The sequence below is a fragment of the Folsomia candida genome, unplaced genomic scaffold, assembly GCF_002217175.1.
Source record: "Folsomia candida strain VU population unplaced genomic scaffold, ASM221717v1 Fcan01_Sc006, whole genome shotgun sequence".
NCBI lineage: Eukaryota > Metazoa > Arthropoda > Collembola > Entomobryomorpha > Isotomidae > Folsomia > Folsomia candida.
The window spans coordinates 7058973-7078818 of record NW_019091198.1 but is presented as its reverse complement, the minus strand read 5'-3'; the positions used below and the strand labels follow the sequence as shown (position 1 = coordinate 7078818).

The window sequence follows — 19846 nt, the reverse complement described above, 5'->3', positions numbered from 1 at the left end:
CGAGTCATTTTTGTGGGTGGGAAATCCATAAAAAGTTTATTTGACGGGTTACAAGTAGAGATTCGCGTAATGACAGGTAATTGTGGGACATGCAGGCAGGGTTGGAGTCCATACCTAAATTAAGTAGTATTTTAGACGGATTAAACTCCTTTCAGCAAACAGACCATGTTTTTTGAAATGTTTAGAGCTGGAATTACTCAAGAGTGTATGTACATAGATAGTTGTACGTACTATGAATTATATTGACCACAATGATGATGATGACGATAAGACTTTTTGCATCAATTATTGGACAGCTTTTTTCAAAGAGTGCATAACGCAGTGTGCTGACTGAGCTTGCTGTGGGAAATCTTTTGAAGCAGGAGAGCTGTTTTATATATACGTCTCCAAGCGTATTACATCAAGGCAAAAGTGGGTAAACATTATTTAATTTGTTGTCACTCTTCTTCTTCTTTTACACGAATAATAAACTCTCTCTTGTCTCGAGATCGGACCTGGCTTTAGTTTGTTTGTTGGAGTCACTAATGAACACTAAGTTGATCAAACGGGCCGCCCACAATGTGCTCACCTCATGAATGATTAGGAGAAAATCTGTAATTTTTCATACCTTAATCCATTTGAACATTGTCCAGCATTTGTGACAAAGGTAAATTCTGTCGAGGTGTGAAATTAAATAATCCAGCGTCCAATGGACCGAATGGTGGACGGAATTGGAAGCAAAGATGGCGATGGTGGTGGTTGAAGGCTGCTTAATTACCTTTGATTCTAGTGATAAATAACAAAACTTTGGTCATCGTATTAGCATCATCCGTCGGCATCCGGCGCACCACATTTGCATAACACCACCACGGCTACCACGTAGTGGAAGGGACCAAGAGACGAGACGACTCTGCTGGGCATGGATAATGAACACTCCGGGTGTCATCAGGAGACTGAACTCGAGGAGTGTCAGCCTGTTAAATTCTTTAATTGGGGGTTGTTAACATGCTCTTACCGCACTCTCTCCATGAGATATTGCCGCTATTTTCATGCATCACATCCCAACTTTGAGATCTATTTTATTACAAATTACGAACCATTGTTGAACGTTTGGTTCTCTGCAGCCTTTCCAAGTTTGTCCTCTGGCTGGAGCAGCAACTTATGTGGAAAAGTTATCTGCTACTATGTACATACGTACTGGTTGGTCTCGCGTGGTGTGGTGGTTGGCTGGAAAAAGGGCTGAGCATGTAGTGTAGGGCATCGTTAGATTGAGATCTGGAAAATTACCAGATATTCGAATTCTCATTAAAACAAACCCTCCTCCTCCTTCGCTATCCAGGAACACCCTCGGCCAGAAACAAAACGTGGTTTAATAAGCGTATATATGTTCGTACATGCACACACTGTTTTAGTTGGAGCTGATGTGTGCATTATTCAGTCGTCATAATTGATACTCGGCACAAAAATGTTGTTCCTCTTTCCGCATGACCAACTCAACAAAGTGTTTAATAAACCATTACTACCATTATTTTACGCGGTTCGTGTCTGTCTGAAGCTGAATTATTGTAAAACGCTAAAATTGTCAAAATGGAGTGTGTATTTACTTTGTACTGTAGCCAACACAGGAAGCGAGCTAGTTGTTGGCTGCATACATAACTAAATATAATATCTGTATAATTGAGACATTGCTGGTATCCTTGGTAAAACTTGTTCCTTTTTCCCCACGAGTCATGACTGGGGGCAGTTTTAATAAGGTTACTCAGAAATGACTCCATGAAACGGTCCACAATTAAGTAAATCCCACACTCCATACGAAGACGACTATCTGCGTAATTAATGCTAGATAGACTACCACTTACTTCTTCGGGATCTGCGAAGAGTTTAGTTTGGGAAACTATTTGTTTGTTCAATTCAGGTTTGGTTTTCCAATAGACGAGCCAAATGGAGAAGACATCAAAGGATGAATTTGCTGAAGCCCTTCACAATGCGTTCTTCGACGTCTCCAAGTGCCGATGGCCAACTTTCCCCGGCGGTTTCTCCTTCCCCACCGCCGCCCTCCTTCAAGAACACCACCACCACTTCCAACAACAACAACAACAACAACCACCATCATCATCACAACCACCACCACAACCACCACTCGGCAAGTCGACGACCGGATTCACCCCACTCTGGCCGTACCCACCATTCCACCTCAAACCCCCACCACCACCACTCCTCCTTCACGCAGAAGCACGGCTCCACCCAACCTCCGTCGACCCTCCATCCACCGGCAAATATCCCCTTGCCACTGGTCATGGGTGGTGAACACAGCGCCTTCATTCGACCCAACTTCCATCATCAAGCCCTCAACCTCAAGCCAAGCTTTAACCAAGCGATGGACAGACTGGTCACGCCCGGCTTCTTCTTTAACCATCATCTTCACAATAACAATCGGCCAGGGTCCCCACAACCCTCGATTCCTAACTCTGAGTCTTCCGAGTTGGTCGACATGAGTGACTGTGAGTCCGAAACGTACGACCTTCGCCAGAAACACTACGTTCACAACAATAACAGTGGGGGAGGACGAGGAGGAGGAGGTAATAACCGTTCTTCCTCGAGACACACTCCGTCCCCAATGTCCAGATCTCCATCACCACCAGTTATCAATAAGGCTTCCAACAATCGGGAACGACTTTCTCCCGAAAAACAACTAGGTTCTCCAGAACAAAACAAGAAGCTGATCCGCAGAAAGAGTACCAATTAATTATCCAGTCTCTCCAGTAGGATTATCCAGTAAGATTATCTAATCTTATGACTTTATCGCTTTATGTATGACGACTTTTATTGGATACCTTTCTCAGAGGAAACGTATAATTTATTATATATGGTTATCAACCAAGTGGGGAATTATCATACCATAAATAATAGTGCAGACATTTGAATGCAAACATATATAAGAGAGGCAAGATAACCAACGATGTGAGAGGCAACTACGTAAATTTGCCATGTAATTCCATATCAAATGATGCAAGCAAGTAGATTTGAAAGGAAACAAAATCATCCGATATTTAGCAACCTCAACATCACTCTCCTGTCCATGAAATAATGGAGACTATCATATTGGTATTTCAACCATTGTTAGTAGCACGCACAAAAACCTTCGTCTTCTTCATTCTTGACTATCATGACTGAGCAGAGTTGCACTTTTGGGATTCTTTTTTCCTGTGTCCATTATGTTTACATCAAATCAAACCCAGCCTTCATTTTCATTTCACGGTTTCAAATGTCATTACCCAACTTTAAGGAAAGGAATAATAATACGTTCGATCGTACAAGCAGGCAGCGCATTCCTTCGTCCATCCGACACCACCACTATTTCGAGTTAATAAGGATGGACACTCATTCAGTCGTTCAATCACTTTTCCGTACTTACGTACGTACCCATTGTGCTTCAAGTATTCGGGTGCATTTATTTATAACGCTGAATTGATTTGATGCTTCATTAATGAAATACTCTCCAACTGAGATAATCAAGTTCAAAGTTTAAACTATAATAATGCAGAATCTGAAGCGTGGCAGGTGGAGATTCATGTGTACTTGGATACAAAATTACATCCTAAATATGCTTCAAATATTTCAAAAAGAAAATTACGATAGATATTCATGCTTCTTGTGCATTTGAGCAGTCAGTTATTTGAGGAATTACCATTTTTGTTTCCAAAACCGAAAGATGCAACTTAAAAGTAAGCACATGCGTGTGTGAACAATGATCAATCATGACTTAATTTAATCAAAGTTTTCCCAACTTGCCCCTATTTTCTGTCGAATGAACAAATTGTCCAATTCCAGCTACTTCTTAATAATTGGTTTATTTCTGTATAACTTAACTACCAACAATTTTGCAACAACATTCTTATTTATTTCTTAATACTGTTCTATTGGAAGAAATGTGTGCACGTAAATTTTGAGCGTGTCAAACTGATTTTTGTCACCCAGCCAGCCACCATTCTTCAGATACCAATTTCATTTCCATTATGTGAATTATAAACGCTTCTTATATAGCTTCGCCAACTGAACTTGCAACTGAACCTATTTTTGTGCATGCTAAGATCTCTCTTCCCATTCGAGTCGAGATACCCCTTTGGAAACAATGAAGTCGAATGATAGCATACATACACACGCACTGTACGAACCTTGCCGTTTGTGTGCATGGCAAAGTGCATAAGATTTAGGGGAAAAAATCTGCTTCAAGAGATCCATTACTTAACGCAACGCAATCTTCAATATTATGGTCTCGATCAGTCGTCAATGCAAATAAGGATGATTAGTTCGTGGTCAGGGTGCACATAAAATTTAAACAACACGCATAGAAATTGAAGAATTAATAATACTATACATGAGATTACCCACTTACATACATACACAGTATTTTAAAGCCTGAGCATAAAACAGCTCACGCAAATGGATGTAGTAGTAGTACGTAAAAAGAATAAAATAACGTGTAGGTGTTCTTCCTCAGAAAATGAGACGGACAAAACAGACGTATCTGTATCTCTTCTCTGGCCACAACTACTTTAAAAGGCCACCCGTGAAATGTTCCATGTCTTAGTGTAAAATTAAATTATGCCGATCAGCTAAAAAAAACATATACAAGAACAATGATACCGATGATTTAGTGTTAACGCTAAATAGTTGCATTATTTACTTATGTAAGCGCAGCCCTTATTGCGCGACGAGCCTCTTGTTTACCAATAGAGTTCCTTATTAAAAAATTGTTGTTATAATACTTATAAAGTAAAAAAATAGTTGGTGAAAATCCTAATAAAAGGGTTTCTTCTGGCGTATTATGATAAATAAATTGGTGGAGAAATGCTATTATGGATGATGTGATGGTGGCGTGGTAAAGCCGTAATTCCGGTAAAACATTCCCAGTGTCATATATAGTCTGCTGAAAATGCACCAAATATTAGGTTTGTGACATAAATACCAATTTAGTTGAGTAGTTATTTAAGAAGACAATTAATGTGTAAGTGGTACCTAATCTTTCGTAACTTATGCATACCTTTTGCTACATATATGTATCTCGAATTAAATAAGTAAGATAATATATGTACAAATAATTTAGTATCAAATTAAAGGCGCGTCTACTATAAATATCTAAATGATGACTGGATTTTTAACTTATTTTGTAGAATTATTAAATTAATGTTAATCATCAAGAAATTAAGTAAGAACGAACCAGTTGAAATTGTACTTCCACTTCCAATAAATGACAAAGTAGTAAATAAATAAATACATACCGTAAGTGATCGAATTAACCGACATCGAACCACAATAGAAAACGTACATACGGTCCTTGTCCAATCAACGTCCACAGAGGAGGCTAGCCCAATGTATGTATATACTATTCTAGAATTTCAAATTAATGGCAAAATTACCAAGATTACTCGAACTAAAACCGGGTGTAAAAAATAAAATGGAATTGTCGCAATTCAAATGAACGTGTCTTGTTGTTTCTTTCTTTTTTCAAAAATTTCACTCAATTACCACCTAATAAATCATCATCATCTAGATCACACCTCGCATGAACTAACAAGGTGTGAAAAATCAACAGCTAATTAACAGTGTTAGTTCCTCATGAAAATTAATCATTCCCCGAAGCAGCCACGCAGTCTGGTTGAACCCAAGAAAAAGACCCAACAACAACAAGACTTGGTTTGGAACACTGAGATGATTTCATTTCATACAAGAATCGAGTTGCTCAAGAAGAAGAAAAAAAATTAAAAAGTTTGATGAGATATTTCTTCCGAGGATGAAAGCGTGTGTGTGTGTGTGTGCTGGTGGTATGTAAGTGAAGAAGTTCTTGACGAGTGTTCAAGTAAGCATCAGAAGTAGTGGTTTTTAGTTTGTGTTGTAATAATCTTCAGGAAATTCAAGAAGTATTTAAGTACGTACGTAGATTTGGTTTAGGTGGAGCCTATGGAAGAACAATGCGTCGAGGAAAAGTATCTTTTAGGGGTGCAAGCGTATTAATGTGTGAGTGGATTAGAAGACGAAGGATTCTGAAGAGGTGGTGAAGAACAGAGGCGATGATGGAAGAGGTGTGATAATGGGTACGAGGGAGAAGATGAATGAGGATTAGTTGACTAATTACAGGGAGATGGATGGATGCGAGAACAGAGATAACATGACAGAAAGTTAATACAAATCAGTTCAAACTTTTGATTTTTAATCCTCGCTTGGATGAGCAAAACATGATTTTGGACGAGGCAGAAGAATTTAAACAAGTGCATGTCCATTTGTATTGTTGAGCTTGGGTGAAGGCTGAACGAGTCAGAATAGGTTGCATGTGTATGAACATGGTATTAAGGGGACAGCACCGCAAATTCGAGTTTAATTCCTACGAGTGGGAAATTGTGTAGGACCACGTTTCAAATAAATTTGTGGTTCCATTTGTGCATATTTATTTTTAAATGAGTGACATTGCGAAATTATTACTATTTATTTATTGCGGACAAGGGTTGAGTTGCATAATGGAAATAAAAGTCAGCAAATTCTGGAGTCGCGGTAGAAGAATGAGAATTTGAAGGAAGTCGAGGCGAGCGAGAGGCGTTGAATGTGGAGCATTATCTTTATTTAGAGATGGAAGGATGATAGGTTATTGTGGTGGTGAGTGGTGGTAGATAAGTACGAGCATAAGCATAAGCATAGGAAGGAAGAAGAGCCTGGAGAGAGAGAAAAAACGGAGCTCATCAAAGAGCAGACAATAGAAAGGTAGTTGTCGCGTTGATGAGATTTTCGCGCTGACTTCTCCTAATTAATCACCTTCAACAATTGAAAATTAATCAAAGTATAACGAGACAGGAGGAGTAATGAGGGTGTTTATAGAGGGCAATGCACATGCCAAGGAACTTTGGTAGCCCACTCCCCACTTCGCCTGTCTTTTTCTTCCCCTTTATCATTATAATATTATTATCCCCATTATTCTCCACTGAAAGGCACAGGGGTAGTCTTGGGACAGATCAGTTGGGGCTTGTTTGATCAGAGTCATGCTGAGGAAGTAATGGAGATGAGATAATGGGACTGCACTGACTTGCATCACCTATTCACACAACCTCTCTCTCCCCATCACCCATCGGAATTCAACCAATTCACCAAAACCACAAACAATGCCAGTCACTCTGAGCACCATTAAAACACCTGTACTCCGATTTGCACGCTGCTCACTTCATTTATCCAGCAGCCTTGTTACCCATAATCGAAAATACTTGAAGATAAGAGCACCACAACTACACATCTGATACCCAATTCACCGTGGTAGCCTCAACTGATTTCTCTCAGGTATTCAGTGGTCATCCCGATTTCGAGTAAAAGTCGAGCATTACATAAAAGCATTTATGTATTGAGTGAGTAACTCAATCCGTTTGGGTCTGACTTTCACTGTTGGAAACTAAAATCACTTCAAATCAAACAAGATTTGTTCCTCTTGAGAAAACCCCCAGTTTTCAAAAGCATGTCCATTCTTCCACCTAATCTTTTGTTCACAAAAATGCCACTGGGCTGAATTGGCCGAGATAATGCGTTTGTGGTAAAAAGTAAACTAAACACACTGGAAACTTGTCTGTAACTTCAATTACATTAATTTTACAGTGTGGTGTGAGATGATTTGTCCGAGGGAGAAAAATTGATCAAATGTGTAAAAAGAGAGAGAATGACGCCCAGGATCAGAACGAATTCTTGGACCAATTTGTCATGGGCAGCAGCAGCAGCAGCGTTATTGAAGTTATTTCAGATATCACTTTGGTCATGGTTGTTTTAAGTGGAAGAAGGCCTGTACAGGGAATACATACGTACATACGTACATACCCTGCACTGCGTATGTATTCAGGTAGGTATCTCTACTACTGGTGCTATTACTGTACTGCTCCTACCTGCCACAAAATCTCGAATATCATCCACCAAAATATGATTGACTATCAAGGGGTTTGACTGTTTGTGAAAATGCTTACCAAATGCTTACCAGCTCCAAGGCGAGTTAGTTGATTCAATGCGAGGATAATGATGATCCGTTAATGATCGCTTCGAATTAGAGATATTTTCTTTGCCCCCTCAAGAAGAGCAATGGCTTGAGTGACCATTGACCACCCTGAGTGGCCGAGCATCCTCGTGTAAAAGGTCTATTGGGAAAGGCCACCGCAAAAAATATTAAACTATCACGATCTGACCATTTTCAGAAACCATGGCAAATCCTTTGGTCAATCCCTAATGCAATTTATTTCCTGAAGAAGAAGGACCAAGACTTGTGCCATACTCATGATATGATACTCGCTCTATGGGAGGAACCCAACAAGACATTATGAAACGGACTTTACTTTTCTACAAAATTTAGCCATCACTCTTCTCCGTCTTCATTCCCGGTGTGAAGACAGACTTTTGCAAAAAGAGCAATTTTGTGTGAACTTGTAGTAAAGTAGAGATATCACGGAAAAGAGATCCTCTCACTTTTTACAAACACCCAAACTTCACGCCGAATGAAGGAAATTATTTAATTGCACTTCACGCTGTACTCGATTTCAGTGGAGAAAGATGCGCATGCGAGAGATTTGAACTCGGAATCTTGCAAATGAAAATATTTTGACCCAGGGGAAAATTATCTTTTTCTTTCTTGATTGATCACTGCTACCAATAAAAATTACTGCATGTACGTAACGTAAGAGTTGACGGTGGTGGTGTCAAAACAAACAACTTCAACTGGAGTAAGGAATAAATAACCAATTATATTAATACTCGCATCGCATCGGATTCTAAATTTTGAAACTGACAATGAGTAATTGCATCACTTTTTGCACAACGGATTGAGTTAATTGGTGGTGGACACAGTTGCAGCAATTAACAAGGTAATGTTGCTGTAAATTAGAAAAAGTTGTGATGAGAATCATTCATTGTGATTATTGCTGCCTGTATATTTTAGGCATCAAATTTTAGTAAATTGCATGATACATACATAAGATATGGGTACAGACCAAGTAGATAATTCCAAATTAATTCTGTATTCCTCAATTTCACTCTGTGCGAAGCCAAGTAAAATATTATTACTGAATTAGACGCTAATGGAGAATGCTCATCCAATTGTATAGTTAAATCATTGTGGGATTGATTATTGGTTAGTGAACTTTTCTGAGTCATCGAGTGCTCATGCAGGAACAATCCCTCATCAGATATAAGAATTTTAAGCTGTCCATCAAATTATGTCACACTTTACACCCTAACAATAGTCAATAGCTCTTGGATCATTACACTTCATATCTTCATTCTGTGTCGAACAATTGACCAGTGCAATTGCTAGAAAAGCTAGTCCTCTCGTGATTTCTGCTGTTTCATCGTAGCTCCAAAAGGATTACGTCGCATTAGAGTCACACTTGCTACCATTTGCGAGGAGGTTATAAATATGAGAATATTTCAAAATTTGCTATGCTCATCTTTAATGGAATAACAAATTTCCGGAATTATAAACTCGCCCAAAGACATAAACCCGACTTTGCGAATTTAACTTTTAGATACAAATTTATGTAGAAGATTGAAAATATATCAAAATGCATACAAACAGATTTAAGACATTGTGCATACATGAGACATGAATCACTGGACGAGTTGAGACGTGGCGCACCTATTATGCATATTAGTCAAGTATCCTTGAAATAAGGTCACCAATAAGGAACTCTGACTCCACTGCAATGACAAAAAACTACTAAGGTTGGTCTTAATAATAATGAATAAATAAGTAATACTGATTATTCCCCGTGCTGGATTATTATTGGATCAATGGACTAATGAACAATGTCCCTGGCGCAATAAATAACCTTCCTCTACACACATAATTTGAAATCCAAACCATGTTTCATGTCTCGACAATGCGTCTTCGTCCACACACCACACCACGAGTAGGAAAAGTACATATAATCCGTAGATTTAAGCCAGACGGATGGGTCACCGTTTATTTTTAAGATATGAGTAGCATTAAAACAGTTTGATTTAATGACTGCACTTATCCATTCCCAATTGTGGGTACACCAAAGCAACAATGTTTCAGACTTCGATCTCATTGATATGTGGTCTGCAGATGACGATTGATATTTAATGAATAACAGGTATGAATCTACAATGCTAGCATACATTTTTACGCGTAATATTTAAGACTCCTGCCAGTCTGCACGCGAACATTTTCTTCATGTTTCTCTTTAAAAAAGCATCGGCAGTTACAAAATATTACGACTGCTATTCTTCTTCATTACTCGTCTTGTGGAACTCCGCTGGAGAGGAGGCTTCATAAAGTGTGGAAACTCATCCACGATTATATCTGGTACTAAATGTCTCTTTTAAATATACGTTAATAGCATATTTTCACTTTGCATAACATATTTACTCAAATTTTCTAGAACTCAACTGAAATAATCTCAGTAAAAAATAAACCAGGACCATCTTTTCAGCTCGTCGTCAGCTATGAGGGAACCACAAAGTCAATTTTCTTTCATCTTTCCTTTGGAGGACGTATATATACTTTTCTCGACAAATAATTTAACCCACACTGCCTGCCAAGGAGTGACCAGAGAGCACAGAAGCTCACCTCGCACCCGCAATTCCATCCGTTGCAACAATGCCACAAACTTTTTTTTGTCCTACCACCATGACCACGAAGAGCGCTGTGGATTCATGGGAATCCAATTCGACGCCTTCAATTTTCTCACTCACTTCACGAATTACAGATTACAAGTAAATCTTCTAGCCTGTGTATGTACCAAACGATGGGTCGGCTGGATGGACCGCCAGTCCAGCCACTGAACTCTTTAATTAACGCCTTCGTTGTCACTTGACGCGTAGCTTTTTGACCCACCAACAACATTTGTGTTATTGTACCTTCCCATGCAGTGCTTGACGGAATGGTTAGGCGAATGTAAGTGAACTTAACATTACATACCGTCCTTTGAGCTTGGATGTCTATTAATCAGTGTGGTACGTGAAATTTGGTACTTTAAAATGTTTGATTTGGGAACATCATTTTTGTTATGCGATTCTACATAAATTTATCGAATTCAGGTTTAAGAGACTGAAATAATCTTTATGTTATATATTTCAGGATTGTATGCAACCATGATAAGAAGACTATTCGTGACAAAAAGGACAGTGAGAAGAAGGTATCAATTCGTCGCCGTTATGAATTTTTTCATAAAAATAAAATATATACATCACGATATCTTTGCCGTGAAGCATATCAAAACACCACGTGAAAAATACGCTGCTTATTCCAGTAAACTGAATTCTCTTTCAACTCAATTGAGCCATCCATCCAAATCATTCTCATTAACCTCTACGGTATTGATAACAATTAAGAATATGGTCAAAGCTGGGTTTGCTTGAGCATGATTTTTCAAAGCATTGTCGAGAAATCCACGTCAATCAATTACATTCCGATGCATTGTTAATTCATTACACTTAAGCACCAGGCTAACCATGACATTAGAAATAGGTAGACCATCATACTTATTAGCAATACTAACGTCCTAGGTAAAACAGATTTGGGAACTCTACATAGGTGAAAAAATATATTAATTGATAGTGATTGCATGCACACGCTAAGAAATAAATATTCCGCACGAGCTATGTAATATACCATTGCTCGAAATTGGAAACAATAGAATGCAAAAAACGAAGGAAGAATAGAAAGTATGATATCCAGATGAGAATCTCATTGTCTCAATATGCCCACAAACTCATGACCCAACCAACCAACAACAGCTCTGATAGAGTGAGACGAGACTGCCGACATGCCATCTCATTTTGGAAAACTCGGATCTGCGTTTAGAACTACTAACCCATATGTATGCGGTTGTCTCATTTTATCGGTTGAATTTCCGAACGATTTTAGGGACCGTGTCAATGGATTAATATTCATATACACTCAAACAGGATATGATAAATACATTGTTTTTGACGGAATGTATGTGTTGGCAAATAGTGAATTGGAGACTTATGTATTGACCTGCAACTGATGGAAATGTGGATAAGCTTGCGTACGTGGTGGATGGATAACTTGGAATTTGAAGGCACAAAGAAATACCGAGTTTTATTTGACTATTATAATTATAATTTATGCTCAATGTCAATTTTATTGGGTAGCCTTGAGGAGCGGGTATTCTTCTTGTTTCTTTCAAGTTTTGAGTGCGAATTGCTTGGACGGAGCGGCAGCGAGATTTTCTTCAATCAACTGGCTCTCTCTCTATTATTGCTAATTTCGCCGCCTCCTCTCTACTTTCGAGTCTGCCCTTCTTCTGTATTGTTTTTTCTAGTAGTCAGTTAATTAACTAACTATAACAAGTACTAAAGACAAAAATGGCTTGTGTCATTTGTCATGAGAGTTGTATTGACTTTAGCGAAGCCCCCTCCGTTCCGGCGGAGGAGGACGAGCTTTTGTCACTGTCGCCGTCGTCGTTCGAGAATTTGACCAAGTGGTCGTCAACGTCAGATGGTTTGACCAGGTGGTCGTCATTGTCAGAGAATTTGACCAGGTCTTTGCCGTCGTCAGCGGGTTTACTCAGGTCGTCGTCGTCAAAGGGTTTATTCAGGTCGTCGTTGTCGGCAGAGACTTTGCCCAGGTCGCCGTCAAAGAGCCAAGTTTCTTTACAACCTTCAGGCCGCGGAACTTGTTGCTTTTCATTTCTTAAACGCCGGGCGGTGAGGGCTGAAGAGGAGGACGAAAAGGAAAATGAGGAACCGGTAGTGATGGAGGAGGAGGAAAATGATGAGGAATCGGGAGTGATAGAGGACGACCCCGTCTACATCGAACCGGCAGTTGAGAGCCCCATCGTCGCCAATGGGTGTGGCCACGTCTTCCACCGATCTTGCCTCTACGCTTGGGCTCAGTCCTCCACATCAAGCGGGGACAATCGGGGGTGCCCTAGGTGTCATGAGCCGATGGATCTTGAAAATCTCACTAACTTGAATTTGGAACCGATGTCTATTATTAAGCGTGAGTTTATATTTATTTTGTAAAATTATGAATCTTGACATTTCATGCTTTGACTGTAAAATAAAATATATAATATATAATGGAGTTCCAATGAAACTGACCCACCATTATGTACTAAATTAATTGCTACAATCTGATTTTGATTTTGTTTACTATTTTTAAGGAAATACTGCATGTGGGCCGCTGATTTCGATGTCGTTGAATCAGTATTACTACTTGAAGGAGGGATCAGGTGTTGCAAAGCGGGTGTGCGAGGCTCAACTGGAGGAAGCAAGGAAGCAGTGCCTTGAGGATAAAAAACAATTAGAACGCAATTTTAAAGAAGAGTGCGACCAACAGATTCGCGACTTAATTGCGGTCCATGAAGCTTGTCTTCAGAATCTAAGGTCTGAATTGAAGAAGCAAGAGGAAGGAACAGAGTGAACAGACTGAGAATGCATCAAAAGGATATCTACTCTTCTAAATTGTTAATAAATAGTTATACATTTTTGGCTCCATGTAGCTGTTTTCCGATATATTAATGTCAGTTAAAAACTTAAAATTTCCAGTTTTGTTTAATTAGTTCAATGCTATGTATGTTATTCAATCTAAAACTATGTCAGTAATTATAATGAATAGATATAAGAAAGTGGATTGTAGTCCGCTTGTCGGCCGATTTCGGGGCCAACACTCATTTATATTACAAATATTACAAGTTTATATTTATTTAAATTTAAACACAAAATATTCACGGAAAAGGTTTATATTTTCGACTTGGATCGTAAATGCAAGATAATTGTAATATGATATCCAAATAAACTGTGTTCAGTATCGGTCTTCCACAACTTTGCGTATAAGGCAAGTCGTAGACTTTTGTTTTTAGTACTTTGTAATTATTTTTTATTTCATGTAAATTAAATTAGCACAACAAATCTGGTAATTTGTCATATCGTGTTTTCCTTCTCTTGCGACCGCCATAGTTGGGACACCACATGTTGCAACAGCGAATGTACTGGTATGGTCCGCAGCAGCTGCATTCTCGTCCGCCGCCAGGGTGTTGGCGCCAGCCCCACCAAAAGTGAAAGTCGCTCTCGTGGCAACCCAGCCTGGCGTTCCTCAACAAGTACGTTGCCTTCAGCAGGAACGGTCAAAGTTTCTGGAAAGAGTTATATTTAATTTTATTAGGTGGAAATGTTTGCAATAATATTTAACAGTATAATAACGTGATAACAAAATTTGTGTGGTACGGGTTTATTGGGATGTACCGATTTGCATAACAAAATTTACTCACCGAGTTAACAAGTCGCAAATCGTTACCAATGAGGTAAAGACGTATTGGGCCTTGTTAGTGACAATTTTGTACCACGTTATTTACAGTGATATGATACCCTTACCCCCAACGCTTTCCGCTTTCAGGTTTTCAGGTAATATCGCGAAAGTTACCAAAAATCCTAACACGACGAAAGAGGTCCTCATTTTGACTTGCTTTGTTTGCGAAAAAGGATATGCAGTTTTACGAGCTAACAATAGAGATGCATAAATGCTCGAAAAGTGTAACAATGAGACAACCTTGTTACATATATGTATGCAGAAATAAAATTGTGCATTAAAGAAATGCAAAGGCTGCAGCTTTATGCACATTTGACATTGGACTTAATAACATTATTGACTAATTCGAAGGAAATCTAATTACAGATACGCAAGTTTAAAATTCATGCCTTAAAAACAAACTCGCTTCAACTTTAAAAGTACGATGTATTGTTTACGTCTTGGTACGTACTGCCAATTTTTTTTTTCGAACAAATGCTTGGCTTTGCTTGCCAAGTAAAGTAATGGAGGTCGAATTATTCTCTAATATAATGGCGTGAGAAGTTTGCATTACGCGAAGAGTTATGGCAATATGAATAGTTAAATTCATATCGCATACTGTAGATTGTATTAATTTTGTTAAAAAACTGTCATTTTAATTAAATAAATGTGAGGTGAACTTTATTTATTTAAACGTTTAACACAAATACAGTTCATTTATTTGATTGTGATGATGTTTATAATATGATTTCCCTAACAGGTACATACTTACCCGTGGGCCTCTATAATTTGTTAGTTCAACAGGATATAATTTTTGTAAGGTGCACGAAATATTGCCAAAGCAAAAATGCTGATTAGAAATATGTTCATCCCGTTGGGTCGTTGGTTTATTTTCCAGTTGGGACCTTTAAGACATGTACCCGTAGGAAATTGGAGGTGGGGGATTGTACACCGGTTGCAGTGCCTGAAGACCGTCTTGTTTTGGAACAAGACGTGTCCTTCCATCCGGTGTTTTCATGACCACGTAGTCTCGCCCGTTTATGTTCTTCAAAAATTTGTCCGTGTCAAAGAAGGTAGAAGCTCCAGAAACTGAGAGATTTCCTTTGTAAAATCCAAGCGGCTTCTCAGCCGGTACAAGTTGTCCTTGCACTGCAAACAAAAATAGTATTGAATTCCCGTACATGTACACCACTCGTGAATAAAACCGGAGGAATTTAATAATAAACGACGTACGTTTCCTGTTGAATATCAACTTTGACAGCACTTCAAATATGAACGAGACGAATGCAAGGAGGTATCCAGACCCGCAGAGAATATAGGTTGAAGCCAAGTCCCCATTTCGAAGCTGTCTCTCCCTGAAGTCAGAGTCGGCGGAGCAAGGGTCTCTCACAGGCAAGTCCTTTCGTTTCCAGTAGTCAAATAGTCCAGCTTTGGTCAGTTTCTCCATTCTAGTATTAATTATTTACGAACAAAACATTTACAAAACGGACATGTGACAGACTTATAAATAAATGGCAAACTTAATTACATGGGTTCAAAGATAGGTCGGTATGTTGAGTTGACAGGGAATGCGAATCCGTATGGTACCCGTAATATCGGTTTTCGGGACATGATGAATGCACACCGTTTGTACAACGGGGTGTTCATTTCAGATTGTGCCCTGAAATCCTTGTAGATTATCCGTTCAATCCGACTTTTTTCGTCCAGCAGCAGATACCCTGTAAAAACATACATGGGCAGACACGTGAAAGCGGAAAAAGAGGACCAAATCCCATTTTATCATCAATTATTCTTAAATATGAACTCACTCTTTCGGCGAACCATTTCAATCATTTTTGGGTAGTCGTCCATAAATTCTCCATAAGACTCGTACTTGAACCTGACCTTCTCAAACTCGGGCCACCAGTATCCAGTCTGCCAAGTAATAAGTGTCATTAAATTATTGCACATCGAGGAACATTTTAATAAGCGCTAATAAGTAATAAATGCACCTTTCCCAGTGTTCTGTTATTTGTTGTTCCTGCTTTTGCAACAGATTCAATTGTGTCTCCCTTACGCGCAATCCAATACGACCGGTACCCAATCTTCTCCAAATTATCGTAGGGAATTGGGACCTTTGACAGAGTGAGGTAAGCTGTCAGATTTGCAGTGTAGAAAGCCGTCAAGATGGTCACAAAAATCCACCAGGTTGCAAACAGTATCCTTGTCGAGTCTGTATGTATGATTCATTGATTAAAGAAATTAAACTATTTATGTGCAACGATAATGTGGCAAAATGTAATATTTTTGTTAAGGATAAGTCACCAGCAATTGGTTTGAGAACAGATCCCTGCTTCATTAATGCTCCATAGACAAACCAGATGCACGAGCCCAGTGTGGATGGGGCAGCCAGTGTTGGGTGACCTTTGCACATGTAGCATCGAAATTTGATCAACCCCCAGCACAAAGGTCCCATTAATAGTAAGGACACCATCAGACAGTACCAAACCTAACCAAGTTGGAACATTTGCATGTTACTTCAATTAAAATTGTATTTAAATTTTGCATGCTGTGCCTGACAAAGACTGAAAGTTATCTAAAAATTTATGTGGTCGTGTTGCATATGACGCAATGGATTTATTATTTCTTTACTATTTCAAAAGTAAAGTCTTACCTCGGTTTGAAACGGTGCAACCAATCCGTCTCCATCCGTGGTTTCCCGTGGTCTGCTCATCATTATGTGCCATTGTTCTTCACCGAAAGGTTTTGAAAATTCTACATGCTCCACTCGAGTGTGAATCTGACTCATGTAGGTCAATGCTATGTCTGCTTTCTATTTATCAAATTTGACAAAGGTGAATTGCAATTATGTTAACTGGTCCAGTTTTTTAGTAGACGCATGAAAATTCTATGCAAGTTATATATTATGTAAATCAGTCTAGCCTTACATCTTCCAGTATCATTTTAATAAGCCCTCTGGGCTTACCATCGTCGCCCACATAGCCAACTTCGTTGTCGTCGGGAAACACCAGTTCCCAATTTATGCCAAGGAATTCCCTCAAAACGCCAAGAATCGTACGACCAACTCCTTCAAAGCTACCGTTTTGTGCAGAAATTAATTTTTCCACGAACGGTGCTTCCTGACAAGTAAGCGGAAAACAAGGCTTTAGTCAATTCTTTAGTTAACAACCCCACACCACATCAACTTACATTGACCATGGCCACCCTGATTTTTTGCCCGATAAGCTTACGCATATCGACACGATGAGTGGTATTCATGGTCCAATAACCCTTTTCATATTGTTTCGCATCGTAGGGATTTGTAGGGCTCCAAATACTCTTCAGTTGGTCTATTCATATGATTTGCATTAGTTTTTAGGAATTAACTTTGGGAAAACCTATCTAAAACTGCAGAAAATACTTACAATCCATAACCGGGGTAGGGTTTGGGCAATTCTTCTGGTACCCTGTAAGGCACCCAATGGCTAAAAGAAACGGAATCATTTTCCCTTCGCCTTATCAGCTTGTGTGCTCAAATTTCGAATATAAATTCCATGAGGTAAAAGCACCAAACTGGTGGAAAGTTTATGCACGTAGAACCTGAGTCGGGTCTACGGCTGAAGGAAAGAATTCTGATTTTCTAGCCAGTAATGGTAAAAAACTGAGATATGTGGGGAATTAGATACCGTCTTGATTCGGGGACACCGACGCCACAACTGAATAAAAAGTGGGAATGAGTTCACCACCACGATACATAATACCAAGATGTGTATATACCAAACCGTGGTAAGAAGTTTTACCACTCGACACTGTGACACCTTCCTCTCCCCCCGATAGCTGTTGTTTGACATTTAGTCCGACATTATGTCTTCCCCGATACAAAGAAGGCCGCACGTGGGAACGAACAAGAACTGGGTTTTATCATCATTTTCTTCGGCGAAATTGTGATGAGTTTATAAAAATAATAATTTCACTGATAACAGTTCGGAAGTTAATTTGATTTGGAGTTCATATCATCTCTGAACTTGAACTGTTCAGATTTTCATTGATTTGTTCATAATTTGAACGGACTGCATTCTCGATGCCTGACATATGCATGCCCCAAATCGTCACGGCTTCGTTGTTCCTTAACTGTTACTACTACCTACTTATCATTTGTCGGCGGAGGTTAACTACAGTTTGGATGGGATTACGTGTGTGGTGGTGTTATAGAAAAATATAATAATTCCTACACAGCCCACAAAACGGGGACGATCGCTTTTGTGTATTGTTGGTTTGAAGAAAGGCAGCTTTCTCCTTTATTAGACTGGACAGAAAGCTTATTGTTAATGACACAAGGCCACTATCCTATGCATATACACACCCATGTTGCAGCAGGTTGGCCAAGGTTTGCTTAAAATTGAAAGTGGCAGTACGCAAGAACCGTTAAACCAAACAAGCAAAAAAAGACACCATGAAACTCTGGTCATAAAAATTCATGGACGGCTGGACGTTCTTTTATCTTCACTTTTATCCTACGTCCTTTTGACACGATATTCTTATTGCGAAGCAAACATTTGCCTATTTGATATTCAGCTTGATTGGGCCTTTAATACCGCATGATGCATGATTGTGTTGAAGCACGTTTGGCTGATTTGAGGACAGAAATATTTAATATAAATAGTCCACACATATTTGTTCTTAAAACCTGTGCAATTGGCATAAAGGTGTCAATCTACGTATACGCTAGCTTAAACCATATATGATGGAATGCCAGGCCTCTAGATAAGTAAAATCAACGCTCTTTTTGCATGGTTTCTACTCTTGTTCAAAATTCTGACGCCGCTTTTGATTATTCGAAATTATTTTTGAAGGAACGGAAGTACATACATCAGCAGTTCTAGCATGAGTGGCTGGCATAAATGAAACGTATGCATGAGTTCGCCACTGTCTGATCCAGCTTCAACCTTTCTTGAGATAGACAACGCCCAGGGGGACTCAATTAGCAAAGGTGTAGTCACCGAATTGCGAATTGCAAAAATATGCCCTCTCATTGCACAATCAACATTTTATGTAAACAATTACCTTGACAAGGGTGCGGCACATTCTACCAAGTATGCATTCGTATTATGCTTCTCGGGGTTTATTTTTCTAAAAAGTTTTCGTCATATGAATTCTACTGTACTCCCACTAACAATAATTTATTTGTCAGTTAATTATTTTTTTCATGTCAAATGTAAAATCCGTACATTATATCACATGCATATGAGATGAGGTTAAATATATATTGAAAATGTTTCACAATCATTTACGTAGCAGGCATATCCAAGAAATAAGTTACATATTCAGTATGCATATTTGCATAAACATACCTTCCGTGATATTGGCTATACATACATAAGTAGAATGTAGCTCTGGAACGAATTGAAACCCAAACGTCATCCTTAAGCGTTTATCGAATTTGTTCTTCAATGTCGAATTAGAGCAATACTAAAAATCGATAAAAGAAGTTTGAAGAAGAAGTGCTTAAGACAGTTAAATAGTGGCACCAGCAGAACAAAGTATTATTGACGTGGCTATCTGAGAGACACGAACTTTGGCAATAACCCATAAATT

General features: G+C 38.9%; 2 protein-coding genes across 5 annotated transcripts in view; one reads left to right on the top strand and one right to left on the bottom strand.

Annotated features, from left to right (window-relative positions):
• The window catches only part of LOC110851009 (paired box protein Pax-6), a 32364-nt gene extending 18555 nt beyond the window's left edge, over positions 1-13809 (top strand). For 2 of the 4 annotated variants that reach the window (XM_035852964.1, XM_022098635.2), the window contains exon 6: positions 1895-5462. In XM_035852964.1, the coding sequence (XP_035708857.1) occupies positions 1895-2725 (831 nt within the window). In that variant the 3' untranslated portion in view covers positions 2726-5462. Of the gene's footprint in view, positions 1-1894; positions 5463-11095; positions 12986-13148 lie in introns of those variants that run through there. The other 2 variants (XR_004835149.1, XM_035852965.1) reach the window with 2 other exon arrangements.
• A 1116-nt stretch (positions 13810-14925) lies between these two features.
• Positions 14926-17975, bottom strand: LOC110851006 (glutamate receptor ionotropic, kainate 2). Its single transcript, XM_022098631.2, has 10 exons — positions 17677-17975; positions 17462-17601; positions 17200-17391; positions 16926-17084; positions 16577-16760; positions 16264-16484; positions 16081-16186; positions 15801-15990; positions 15506-15720; positions 14926-15421 (listed from the first exon to the last, which is right to left on the bottom strand). The coding sequence occupies exons 1-10, from the start codon at positions 17753-17755 to the stop codon at positions 15180-15182; spliced, it is 1728 nt and encodes a 575-aa protein (XP_021954323.1). The 5' UTR covers positions 17756-17975; the 3' UTR covers positions 14926-15179.
• Between the last annotated feature and the right edge of the window lie 1871 nt (positions 17976-19846).